Source organism: Oncorhynchus clarkii, chromosome 21 (genome assembly GCF_045791955.1).
Source record: "Oncorhynchus clarkii lewisi isolate Uvic-CL-2024 chromosome 21, UVic_Ocla_1.0, whole genome shotgun sequence".
Lineage (NCBI taxonomy): Eukaryota > Metazoa > Chordata > Actinopteri > Salmoniformes > Salmonidae > Oncorhynchus > Oncorhynchus clarkii.
The window spans coordinates 19101216-19114559 of NC_092167.1; the positions used below are offsets into that span (position 1 = coordinate 19101216).

At 45.4% G+C, this 13344-nt stretch overlaps 1 protein-coding gene and 1 pseudogene across 1 annotated transcript; both read left to right on the forward strand.

Moving 5' to 3' along the window:
* The first annotated feature begins 1316 nt into the window (after positions 1 to 1316).
* Positions 1317 to 9656, forward strand: LOC139378693 (phosphatidylinositol 4,5-bisphosphate 3-kinase catalytic subunit gamma isoform-like). Its single transcript, XM_071121107.1, has 16 exons — positions 1317 to 1538; positions 2168 to 2567; positions 2677 to 2939; positions 3123 to 3480; positions 3687 to 3982; positions 4191 to 4717; positions 4940 to 5174; positions 5966 to 6175; positions 6559 to 6640; positions 6738 to 6841; positions 7019 to 7165; positions 7247 to 7337; positions 7660 to 7790; positions 8330 to 8441; positions 8653 to 8810; positions 8929 to 9656. Exons 2-16 carry the CDS (start codon positions 2180 to 2182, stop codon positions 9208 to 9210), a joined length of 3384 nt encoding a protein of 1127 aa, XP_070977208.1. The 5' UTR covers positions 1317 to 1538; positions 2168 to 2179; the 3' UTR covers positions 9211 to 9656.
* Positions 9657 to 11717: 2061 nt separating this feature from the next.
* On the forward strand, positions 11718 to 12876 carry LOC139379160 (BBSome complex assembly protein BBS10-like; annotated as a pseudogene).
* The last annotated feature ends 468 nt before the right edge of the window (positions 12877 to 13344 follow it).

Here is a 13344-nt window from a genome sequence, read left to right on the forward strand (position 1 = left end):
TGTTCTCTTGATAAGTGCGAAAATGTAACCATTTTCCTGTCCTGCTAAGCATTCAAAATGTAACGAGTACTTTCTGTTGTCAGGGAAAATGAATGGAATAAAAAGTACAATATTATCTTTAGGAATGTAGTGGAGTAAGAGTACAAGTAAAAGTTGTCAAAAATAGAAATAATAAAGTAAAGTACAGATACCCCAAAAAACTACTTTAAAGTACTTTACACCAATGCCAAAATTCTCAATCGAAAGGACTGATCTAGGATCAGCGGCCTATAGCAACCCTTGAACTGCAATATATTGAGCGAAAATGATTGGAATTAGCAAATATGTAACTGAAAATATATATTTTTTGTTGTTGCAGAATGCAGATACCATGACAATTAAGATGTAAATGACTGCATATACAAATGTATAGATACAAATATGAGACCGCTGAAAAATTAATTATTTGTGAAATACATTTTTTCTCATGAGCCACTATTATTGTTGTAACATCTCTGAAATCAGAGACGGAAAAGGAAGCGAGACATCGCACTATTTTTTACAGTCTATGCATCCCACTCCTTAATTTGTTTCTGTTTCAATAGAAGTCTATGGGCCTGTTCGAAATTGCATCCGTCTTTGCTGGAATCATTAAAACGTTGGTGAAATGATAACCACCATAACCAGAAGAGAGCGCTATTATTTAACAAACCCAAACCTCACTGACAGCAGTTGTAACCAATGACGTATATAAACCTTGGATTGATTTGGCCATGTTTTGTATTGGCGAGTATAAGGGCTTTGAAACCACCGGTCGGCCATATTGGCCCTCCTAAGTAGGCCCGGTCCTCCATAAGAATGAATGGAATTCTACATTGTTTCAATTAACATTTTCAAGGACAAAACTGCATGCATTTACGTATTTTTGTTGTTGTAATGGGGCCATTTAAAATGATAAACTTGGATTAGATAACACAACGTGCCAATGGAACACAGGAGTGATGGTTGCTGATAATGGGCCTATGTACGCCTATGTAGATATTCCATAACAAATAATCAGTTTCCAGCTACAATAGTCATTTACAACATGAACAATGTCTACACTGTATTTCTGATCAATTTGATGCTATTTTAATGGACACTAAAATTTTTAGTGAATATGACAATAAAAATTGAATTTAAACCCATCAATCTTGGCATGGATACGATAACATAACGGCTTCAAAAATCAGTAATAGTAAAAGTAATGATAATTTACAAGTAAATTGCTTAATCATAATGGCATTACTAGGCTGTGGGTTTCTGTAGTCCAGTTCCCTCAAAACTACAGTCATGGCGCCTCTGAGCGACCAATAAGAGCGCAACATGTAGACTTGCATGGGACTCGGCTTCACACATCACGGGGAGGGGTGAATGGAATAGCAGACAGAAAGTTTTAGTACCACGGACTCAACATGAACTAAGGAGAAACTGGGACCATTGTACAAATATTTACAAATGCCTAGTGAGCCACCGTGTCATATTTCTGCTGGCGTGAGTGTGTTTAGGCCTACCGAGCGGTAAGTTTTCTTCATTGACTTTCCCTGACCCATGTAATCGGTAATACCGTTATTTTCTGTTTTTGAAAACTAACGGCTCTGGATTTTCTCATGGAAACTATCAGTAACATTGAAGTTTCATCAATGATTTTTTATATTTTTATATAATGTATGATTTTATTATAAACTGTAGGTTTGTTTTTGTGGGCAGGTGTAGGAGACTTGTCAATTTATTTTCAAGTTGTCATTGAATCATTTTTTGAAATATGTTCTGAAATGACTAAGGTGGAATTTACAATTTTGCGAAATTCTGGTTGCTCAATTTTACTGCAACATTATCATATTTTGATGAGTTATACCAATGACTGTATGGGGTTGATACATTGTTACTGCTGACAGTGCTTCTCCTTGCTTCCTGCTTTGCAACTTCCTATGCAGAGAAGTTGATCTGAAAGAAGAAGTTGAACAAGCTTGATACGCAACATCATAAAATAAAATAGAATTAGTATAAGCATAACATATCATGATAGAGCATCTTATTTTGGCTAAGTTTACCAACATGAGATCATTATACATGCTACATTTAACATCCCTTACAAATCCATCTATTCTAATCTAAACAAATCTATTTTATTCTTCATTGATAATAGATAACTCGTGTTATGGAACAGCAAGTGAGCGATGAAGAAGAATCTCAACCTGTAGTCCTTAGAGAAGAGAACCGGAGGAGGAGAAGAAAGATGAAAGCCTTCACCTCCACCTTCTCCGTGGCCATGGATCAGATAGCCATCGAGTTTGTCCTCCCCACCACCACTAAGAGTAGCCGCAGCCCGGACACCTTGCTCCTGGAGGTGGCTGGGAACTGGACGGTGGAGCAGGTGAAAGCCCAGGTGTGGCTGAGGGTAGTAGCCACCAACCTGTGCCCCGAGTTCTATCAGAAGTACTCCCCTGACCACTGCATCCTGCTCTACCAGAAGAAGGGCAACTGGTGTGAGATCTACGATAAGCACCAGGTGTTTCAGACGCTGGACTGCATCCGCTACTGGAAAGGTAGAAGATTTTAGTCTTAAATCTTTCTTTTATACCCTTGCATTTTTTGTATATATTTTATTGTGAGGTGTATTGAGATGTTTTCATAAAGTTGTATTTGAATCTAAAGCTCTAAAGAAAGATGTGGGGAAGATCCACCTGACGTGCCGGCCTCAGCCCTCTGAGGAGTCCACACAGTACCAGAGGTACCTCAACTACCTGATTGGCTACGACGTCACCGACGTCAGCAACGTGCACGATGACGAGCTGGAGTTCACCAGGAGGAAGCTCCTCACACCCCGCAAGATAGAGCTGGCCGACCGGGACCCCAAACTCTACTCAATGGACCCTTGGATCACATCCAAGCACCTCCCAGAGTACCTGCTCACCAAGGTATGTAACCCCTAACCTGGCTGCTCCAGGGGTGCAGCTCTGTGGGCGACCCTGTGCTGCTTGTCTGCTCCCAGCCTGTTCTGTATTGGGTGATGTAGCTGGGTACTGGGACAGCAAAAAATAGACAATTTCCGTTGCCTCTGTATCATGGATCAATAAAGATTGAATAATATTTTATTCTAGGTGACCAACAGCCACATCCTGCTGGTCATTCACAGGAACAAGGCCAGCCAGACCATCAAGGTGTCCATCGACGACACGCCCGTCCAGGTGCTCCAGACCTTCTTTACGAAGATCTCCAATAAGAGGGCCCTGCTGGGAGTTCCTGAGGATGTGTGTGAGGCAGACTATGTCCTGAGGGTGTGTGGCAGGGAAGAGTATATCTATGGGAACCACCCGGTCAGGGACTTCCACTGGGTCCGACAGTGTCTGAAGAACGGAGAGGAGATCCATCTGGTCCTGGAGTCGGCTCCTAATCCAGGTCAAGACCTGGTCCAGAAAGAGGACTGGGCACAGGTGGATGACTGTACTGGAGTGGCAGGTAAGCTAGCATCAATATTCCCAAAGTAATCATATCAGAATATTTCACCAATAGATTACATTTTACAATATGCGCTTTTCATAAAGTTAACAAACTCCCCTAGGCCATAGAGTTGTGCCACAATAACCAATATTATAGCACATGATTTTCCTTTGGGGAATATTTATTTGATGATTAAGATGATTCATATTCCTCTGTTCCAACAGGCACCCATGAGCAGCTGACGATCGACGAGAAAGACCACGAGCGGGTCTTCACAATCTCTCTGTGGGACTGTCACAGGAAGTTCAGGGTTAAAGTCCTGGGCATAGACATCCCGGCCCTGCCGAGAAACCCTGAGCTGATCGTGTATGTGGAGGCCAGTATCTTCCATGGCCAGCAGCTCCTGGCTCAGGAGAGGACCTCCTCCAAGGCTTTCACTGAGGAGGTGCTGTGGAACGCCTGGCTGGAGTTTAATATACGCATCAGAGACCTGCCCAAGGGGGCTCGCCTCAGCCTACAGGTAAACTAGGAAACCGTATAATGTTTTTTGGTTTAGTCTGGCAGCTGTATCTATATTTGCTTTAGCCAACACCTTTGTTGTGATCATGCTATTATTTCTGGGATTTTTTTTGTAGAATACCAGTCTATTATTTGGAGAATATAGTATGAATCACAACTGAATTAAATGAATTGCAATTTAACTCTATTCTCTTTTCTCCTCTCCCCAGGTGTCCTGTGGGAAGGCCCAGACCCAGATCTCTAAGGGCACCTCCTCCTACCAGGACAACGGTGGATCCCCAGTTGGAGGTAGCAGCGGCAGCCATGATTGTAATAAGACTAAGAGTCGTCTGCTGTACTACGTCAACCTGCTGCTGGTGGACCACCGCTCGCTGCTGCGCCAGGGAGAGTTCATCCTCCACATGTGGAAGATGCCTGAGAAGACCGAGGACAACAGCAGCGTCAATGCAGACAAGCTGACCTCAGCCACCAACCCAGACAAGGCCTCCTCCATGGCCGTAGCCATCCTGCTGGACAAGTACTGCTACCCAGTGGCCCTGCCCAAGAGCAGGGAGGGCAAGGAGGCTGGGGGGGAGGGTCGGGAGGCTGAGGGAGGGGAGAGGGGGCAAAGGGAGATGCCTAACCACCTGAGGAAGCAGTTTGAGGCAATTGTTGAGACCGATCCACTGCACCCTCTCAGCCAAGAAGACAAAGAGCTGCTGTGGCACTTTAGAGAGGAGTGTATGCGTCACCCCAGGTAAGACTGACTGGCATGGTCATCTAATACTATATTACTGAATAAGTCATCTGAGCTTATAATACAGAAGCACTTGTTTCATCCCAATTCCATCTTTCTTGTTCTTATTTGAAATATGTTTTTCTAGAAGAGTATCACAGAGACCTTCCTGTGAATATGATTCAGTGCAATTTTTTATTTTTTTATTGAAATGTTGTAAAACTCCCTACTGTCCCCTCCCAGGGCATACCCCAAGCTGCTGGGCTCTGTGCGGTGGGGTAGACAGGAGGCTGTCCTGGCCACCCATAGGCTGTTGGAGAGGAGCTCTGTGTGGGACCGTAGTGTGCTGGATGTGGGCCTGGCCATGCAGCTGTTAGACTGCCACTACTCTGACGCTCACGTCCGCTCCATGGCCGTACGCAAGCTAGAGACCCTGGGGGACGACGACGTCCTCAGGTACCTGCTGCAGCTGGTCCAGGTGAGTTAGTCGGACTTGATGGAACCAAAATTTGGAAGAGAAATGTCTGATGTGTTTCCGTCTTGGTTCTGTCAAGATTCGGTCTGTGCCATAGAGGAACCGAGTTTCGTTACACAGCCCTAGTCATGCAAGTTGACATTTTATTGTCATGACTCTTGTCCTGGAGGCAGAACAGAGCGATTTCACCAGAGCGATTTCACCTAAAGTGCCTATATTGTATAAATTCATAAAAACAAACATTTGCTTTTTTGTTCTTAATTTAAGGTTAGGTAACTCATTAGGGTTAGCAGTTTGGTTAAGGTTAGGTTAGGTTTAAAATCAGATTTTATGACTTTGTGACTGTGCTAGCTATAGTGACCTCTCTGCAGAGCTGCCACCAGAACAAGATTCATGACGAGAAAGACTAAGTAGCCCTAGTCATAGGTGGTTGGTCTACCTGTCTCTGAAGCACACATAAAAACAAAATAGTTGTTTCATACATTGACTAGAAAAAAATACAAGAACAACTTTTATAGACAAGGCTTCCTTTTTACCTGGTGTTTTCCCAGAAGGGAGCACCTGTGGGTGGTTTTACATGTGTCATTCGTCAGTGTAGAGTCAAATAAGCCGTCTCTACTGTCAACAATGAGGCCTTAGTTAAACATGCAAAACAGTATGAGTATGAAAAAATCCCCAAACGGGAAGATACTTTATAATGTCGCATTACAGTTTACTGAAACATTTAGCTTGCATTTATTATGTGTTTACTTTGAGAGGAAAAATGCATATGTGTGCTCCTCTGTGTTTTTCAGGCTGTGAAGTTTGAGCCGTACCATGACAGTGCCCTGGCCAGGTTCCTGTTGAAGAGAGCTCTCAGGAGTAAGAGGATAGGACATTTCCTTTTCTGGTTCCTGAGGAGTGAGATCGCCCAGTCCATGCACTACCAGCAGAGGTACGCTGTGCTGCTGGAAGCCTACCTCCGAGGCTGTGGAGAGGACATGCTGCAGGATTTCAGACGCCAGGTGGGTGAATAGCCTTAACCCCAGCCGTAAACAAGAGTACGGTGTGATGTGTGATCGGACACAGTAGGAGTGGGTGAGGGGAGTTCCTCCTCCGTACAATGTGACTGTAGGGCTTTGACGTCGTAGCAAATCAGGTAGTTGAGGTACCACTGGTACTGTGTGGCCTCCTCCGAGGGCTGAGGCCGGCACGTCAGGTGGATCTTCCCCACATCTTTCTTCAGATACAACTTTATTAAAACATCTCAATACACCTCACAATAAAATATATACTGTACGCAAAAGGATTGGAGGATTGAAAAGACAGATTTAAAAAGACTAGGTCGCTAAAGTGTCAGATAATGAGGATCTGAATAAAGAATAATCCAATTTGTTATCATCAACAGGTGGAGATGACAGAAGCCCTGCAGAAAGTCACCAGGGAGATCAAGGCCATGTCTGCTGAGAAATATGATGTTTCTGCACAAGGTGAGCCTGTCGCCTCAGGTCAACGTACCTCGTATAAGAGATCAAGATAAAATCATATAGAAAGGAATACGTATATGAATCCTGGTGGTCTGTTCAGTTGTGTTCCAGCTGCGTCAGAAGCTGGAGAACCTGCAGACGTCTGGGCTGCCAGAGAGCTTCAGAGTACCCTATGACCCGGGTCTACGGGCTGGTGCTCTGGTGGTGAGTGGAATAATACCTATCCATCTCTATTCTACCCCCCTCTTATTTTCCTCCATGTCTCTTCTCGCTTGTCCCCATCCCTTTCTTCACCATCATTTCCTGTATCCTCCACTAATTGTATTCTTACTCCTCCATTCTCTCCTGTGTTTGACTGTAAACATGGGTCCCTCTCTTCAGATAGAGCAGTGTAAGGTGATGGCCTCTAAGAAGAGACCGCTGTGGCTGCAATTTAAGAGGGCTGACCCCACCACGCTGTCCAGTGACACCATCGGGGTCATCTTTAAGGACGGGGATGACCTCAGGCAGGACATGCTCATTCTACAGGTATGTGGGCCTGCTTTCTCAATGGGTTAGGCAAAACTGTCCACCAAATGTTCCATGACAACGAATTGCTCCTCCTTTTAGATTCTGCTGATCATGGAGTCCATATGGGAGGAAGAGTCTTTGGACTTGTCCTTATTGCCCTACGGATGTATCTCTACTGGGAATAAAATAGGTCAATATGTCAACTAACTTTACACGGTCATGATGTGTTAATAATAATATATTATAACATATAATATATATAGTGTATAAATAATTATAGATATAAATGCCATTTCTTATTAAATAAGTATTGTTCTCTATTCTCTTATTTTCTCTCTCTCTCTCTCTCTCTCTCTCTCTCTCTCTCTCTCTCTCTCTCTCTCTCTCTCTCTCTCTCTCTCTCTCTCTCTCTCTCTCTCTCTCTCTCTCTCTCTCTCTCTCTCTCTCTCTCTCTCTCTCTCTCTCTCTCTCTCTCTCTCTCTCTCTCTCTCTCTCTCTCTCTCTTTCTCTAGGGATGATTGAGATAGTGAAAGATGCCACCACTATTGCCAACATCCAGCAGAGCGTTGTGGGAAGCACAGGAGCGTTCAAGGACGAGATCCTCAACCAATGGCTGCGGGACAAGTGTGTGAGCGAGGAAAAGGTAGCTGGCTATAGTTACTCCCACGGTGCTGCAGCGTCTCAGCTGTAGAGGATATAACTGCACCGCTAAGGAGGAAGGAAACACCCCTGCTACATTTCCTGTTACCCAGGGCTTTGTCTGCAGCACTATTCACGTATACTCAGGCTGTGTAGGCTGAAGCAACTCCACATTTTCAGCTCTACTATGTCTGTTTTTGAATTGGCCTGTTAGAAATATCCCCATGCAGCAGAGTCACCATAGCTTTAGGGTGAAGGTATACCCCAGAAGCTACCACAGCGCTAGCAGATAAATAGAGAAAGATTAAACACGGTTTGAGTCACTGTGTTCGCTCCAATGTTGTCTGTGGAAATACTCGAGCAGGGCTTGTTGTATGAAATGGCAGCTCACGAATGCTCTTCATTTCCTCCACTCTGTGTCTCCATCACTTCCCCTCTCTCTGTCTCTCCCCTTCACTCGCCATCATTGTCTCTCCCTCTCTTTCGCTGTCTTTCTCTCTCTGTGTATCTCTCTCTGTCTCTCTCTCCCTCTCCTCCCTGTAGTTCCAGCAGGCGGTGGAGAGGTTTGTGTTCTCCTGTGGAGGGTACTGTGTGGCCACCTACGTGCTGGGGGTAGGAGACAGACACAACGACAACATCATGATCACTGAATCTGGTACCAGAGCTCTTCCTCATCTCCCTATAGCACAAACACAATACAGTACTTGGCGTTGAGTGGTTGCCAAAACATTAGGAATACATTCCACAATATTCTATATATGTGGATGAATCCATAGAAAGTTATTTTCTGTTCATCTGAATGTAGAAATTTGTTTCTGATGTTTATCTATAACATTATTTTCCCCCTTTGATATGTCTGCCCTCAGGTAACCTGTTCCACATAGACTTTGGCCACATACTGGGGAACTATAAGAGTTTCCTGGGTATCAGTAAGGAGAGGGTTCCCTTCGTCCTCACCCCTGACTTCCTCTATGTCATGGGCACATCAGGGAAGAAGAGCAGCCCACATTTCCAGAAGTTCCAGGTACTCAAATGAACGTGTTGTCCAACCAGTAAAAATACATATACACAAACTCGCTCGCACGCAAACACCCACACACACACACTCACACACACTCTTAACTACAGTATTGATCTTCCAGGATGTGTGTGTGCGGGCCTACCTGGCTCTGAGGCATCACACCAACCTCCTCGTCATCCTGTTCTCCATGATGCTGATGACGGGCATGCCTCAGCTCACCAGCAAAGAAGACATCGAGTACATCCGCGAAGCGCTGACTGTGGGCCGGCCGGAGGAGGAGGCACAGCGCCACCTGCTGGACCAAATAGAGATCTGCAGGGACAAGGGCTGGACCGTGCAGTTCAACTGGTTCCTACACCTGGTGCTGGGCATCAAGCAGGGGGTGGATAAACGCTCAGCCTAGGGTGCTCCCCTTATGGTGTCAATGGCTTAGTGGGCTGGCAACACCAGAGGGATGGGTTCAAATCCCACATGGGCCACATATGTGATAATTGTAAGCCACTTTAGGTAAGATTACTATGTTGATTGGACGCCCAAATAAGGAGAGAGGGAGATATAGACAGAGACCAAAGTCTGGATCTAAAAGTTTGTCAACCCTTCCTCAATGATGTAACCAGTTGTTCCGATGCATTGCCCATTGACTGTACCATGGACTGTATACAGTAACAGTCTTATTTTTGCACTTTCAAGATCAAAGCCTGATCTTACCATATGTTTATGAGTTATACATAAATATTGACTCCTGTTCCTCTGCTAATGCACTGCATCTGATTGTATCATCTGTTAATATAACATCCGACTTGCATGACTGATGGTGGCAATACCATAATAAACCTTATCATAGAGAAATATAGTTATATATTATGTCCCATCGCTAGAGGTCGACATGCAAATGCAAATGTTAAACTGAGTGACTCACCAACCTCGTCAGAGGAAGAGGTCTCTAGGAAACCAAAGGAAGCTTTTCCACACCCGGGTGAGTTCACATAAACCAGATATCAGAATTTCGGGTGTTTCATCGTGGAAGCAGTCAGTATAGTTTTACCATAAAATGACATTTCACTCATCAAGATGAAAGAGGTTGAGGATTAGGCGCGCAGTATCGAAGTAGGCTAGCTAGCTACTTAAATGCATATGAAATGTGTGCAGCACCACCCCATGTCGCCCGCGAAGCGTTTATGCGCAAGCCCAGAGCAATCCAATTGACATTGAAGCCAGTGAATACCAGCTAACCCAATTCGAGCCAACTCAATTGTGCCTCTGTGTCCTGGATGGGGATGCGGTTGCAGCTTCAGTGTCTGCAGCTGGACTCCGTACGGAGTGTCCTGGAGGCAGTGATCCGGAGGAGCTTTGGTCCTGATGGAGTACAGGTGCTGTTCACACGGGACAAACGCTGTTGACACGCCACGGAAAACGCATCCTCACAGCCCTGCGGGTGGAACAAAAAGCCCCACTAAAACCCGCTCTGGCTCTCAGGAAAAAAACTGCAGCTCCAAATTCGCTCCATTCATTAAAATCACAATTTAATACCAAACAGGTTTTTTTGACTACCTGAACCTACTATTTGGTTTTGAAGCATAGAAACCAAACCATATGGTTTGAATGAAAAATACTTTAATGAGCATGAAAAGGTGAATGTAAGAAGCGCTCAATTTCAAATAGACAACGTGTCATATTATACAGCATATAAACACGAAATAGGTCAGCAGCCAGACAGGGAGCCTAAGAAGGAATGAAAATGAATTATTCATGCAATATTAAAAATGTTTCAAGGCTATAGCCTACAAAGAAATACATTGTGAAGCATTTTTGAGTGCAACACACAGCTGGTAGGGAGTCAGGGACATTAAGCACTCAGCATATTAACAACAGTTTGTTGTATTAAATCATAATAGTCTAAATTGCACATATAAGCTGTGACACTTAGAATTAAATAAACACTAAAATGAACAATGCCTTATTAGGCTCAGTCTAGAGTTCCTTTGAATTCATTTTTAGAAACACCAGTGTTTGGCCAGGGTCTGTGGCTTCAGGCTCATGTGATGGTGCCTCTAGAGCAGGGCAGCAATGGAGAATATCCTCTCCAAGCTTGCAGAGCCACTGGGGATGCTAAACACCCTTATGGCCACTCTTGACAAGCTGGGCAGGGATGCAGAGTTGTTATTTTTTTCTTCTATTGGTAAGCCTAAAGGTTTTTAGGCAAATAACCCAATCAAAATGGAAAGTGCCTTGAAAGTTAGAATATTAAAATCAATCATGGCCTATTGTATAGATAATCTAACAAAAATGAAGGAAACTTTTATGAGGTCAGATTTTTTGTGTATAAATACTTTGCTACAATGAAACTTAATTAGCTACTCACCTCATTCCTTTCTTTTAGCATGGGCACGTAGTAATAAGTACACCATCATGCTTTCAGGATATGTGTCATTTCAGATTCCGCAATGATTCTTTAGTTGTGGACATTACATCATCACACTCCCTCTCTTGCTCTTGGTCCTCATCTTTGTAATTCACCTTGATTTTGCACCTGTGTGTTTTATCAGTTTCTTTACGAAAATATTTAGCACACCATGACAGTAGCTAAAGTAAGGGGCTATAGCAGCACACAAGTAGACTACAAATGCATGCTGTGCCAGGAATGCCCAGAGCTCGTGAAGTGAGTGCTATTGGAGCAAAATTGGAGCGGGTGAGAAGGCCGATGCTCTAGCCTTTGGGAATCTCGCTCCATGCTCCAGTCAAATTGGGCACGCTCCAGCTCCGCCCACATACTCTGACACACACACACACACACACACACACGTTCACACTTACAATACTTTGTGAAATCTCAATCTCTGTGTGTGTGTGTGTGTGTGTGTGTGTGTGTGTGTGTGTGTGTGTGTGTGTGTGTGTGTGTGTGTGTGTAGGATGGTGGTGGAGTGTGTGAGGAGACACAGCTCGGTGACAGGAGACGGCTCCCAGACCTTCGTCCTGCTGCTCGCCTCATTGCTACGGGAGATACAGAAACACACCCGAAAATCCCCCCGGGAAGGTGCCAAGCGTTTGGCTGAAGCTCTGCTGGCCTTCGGATTGGACGAGCTCAGTGATGTTATCACTGTTGGAGTGGCTCCACCTGGCTCCTCCCGTTCAGACACACACACCCCAGGACAGACAGATACACCCACTCTGTGCCACCTACTCAGTGCTTTCCTTCACACCCGGATCAGCCCTACTCATGTGGAAATCATCAGCCAACTGAACTGTGAGCTGCTCTCCCATTGGAGTTGCCATGGCAACTTCGTAAATGAACACTTCCCTGCTCTGCACACAACAGTATCAGGCTTCCTATTGGCTGTTCCAGTCTGCTGGAGGGCCAGGTCATACATGCAGATTTATCTACACCCCTCCCATTCTGGGACCATGGACCAATCAGGACCCTTGCGGTGACGGAACGCCTGGAACCCAGCCTACAGATTGGTGGAACTGTACTGGAGCTGGGTGGGGCTAATATAGGGATAGAAAGTGTGTGTGTGAGATCAGGGCGGGGGTTAGACAGTGTGTGTGTCACCCTACAGCATCTAGGAGTGTCTCTGCTCCTCTCATCAGTCAGACAGTCGGAGGCCTTCCTGGCTGCAGTGGGGAGGTACGGTGTGTGTGTGTTAGAGTGTGTGTGAAGACAACCTTACCTTGTTCTCTGTGCTCAGTGGAGCCCAGCCTGTCTCAGACTGGGCCGTGATTGGACAGGAACATGTTGCTACGGTGACCTTCTGCCGGCCGCTGGTGCTGGGAGCTCACAGGTATGGTTACAGGATAGTTACACACGCGCACACACATACACACTATGCTAATTATGTGGTTTTCTCTCTCTCCCAGGTTCGTCAATGTGGGGTTTCCTAAGGCAGAGGACAGGGGCAGACCCCACAGTCTGGTTGTGTGTGGACAGACAGAGGGCCTGGCGGAACAGAGTGTATGTGCTGTACGAGATGCTCTACACATGCTGCATACTATTACCTGGGGGCCCAAACACAGGACTAGAGCTACAGAAAGAACTGCTTACACACACACAGACACACACACACAGACGTGATGGAGCCTTGTTGGGTAATTTCCGTGGGCAGGACTTTTGACTTCCTGTTACACCACACCCTCCGTCAAACACAGACACGCACACTCCGTCAAACACAGACACGCACACTCCGTCAAACACAGACACGCACACTCCGTCAAACACAGACACGCACACTCCGTCAAACACAGACACGCACACTCCGTCAAACACAGACACGCACACTCCGTCAAACACAGACACGCACACTCCGTCAAACACAGACATGCACACTCCGTCACACTTGGACACTCCTGCCGCCTCGGGGATGTTAGCAGAGGCCCTACTGAGTGTGCCCAGACATATCTACTCCCACAATCCTCGGCACTACCTTGAGGCTCTCGCACACACTCTCAGCTGCATACGTAACCATGGTAACTCTCCGGACCCACTGGAGACAGTGCTGTTCTGGTAGTGGATGGTTCTAATATGGTCCAGGCTGACACTAGG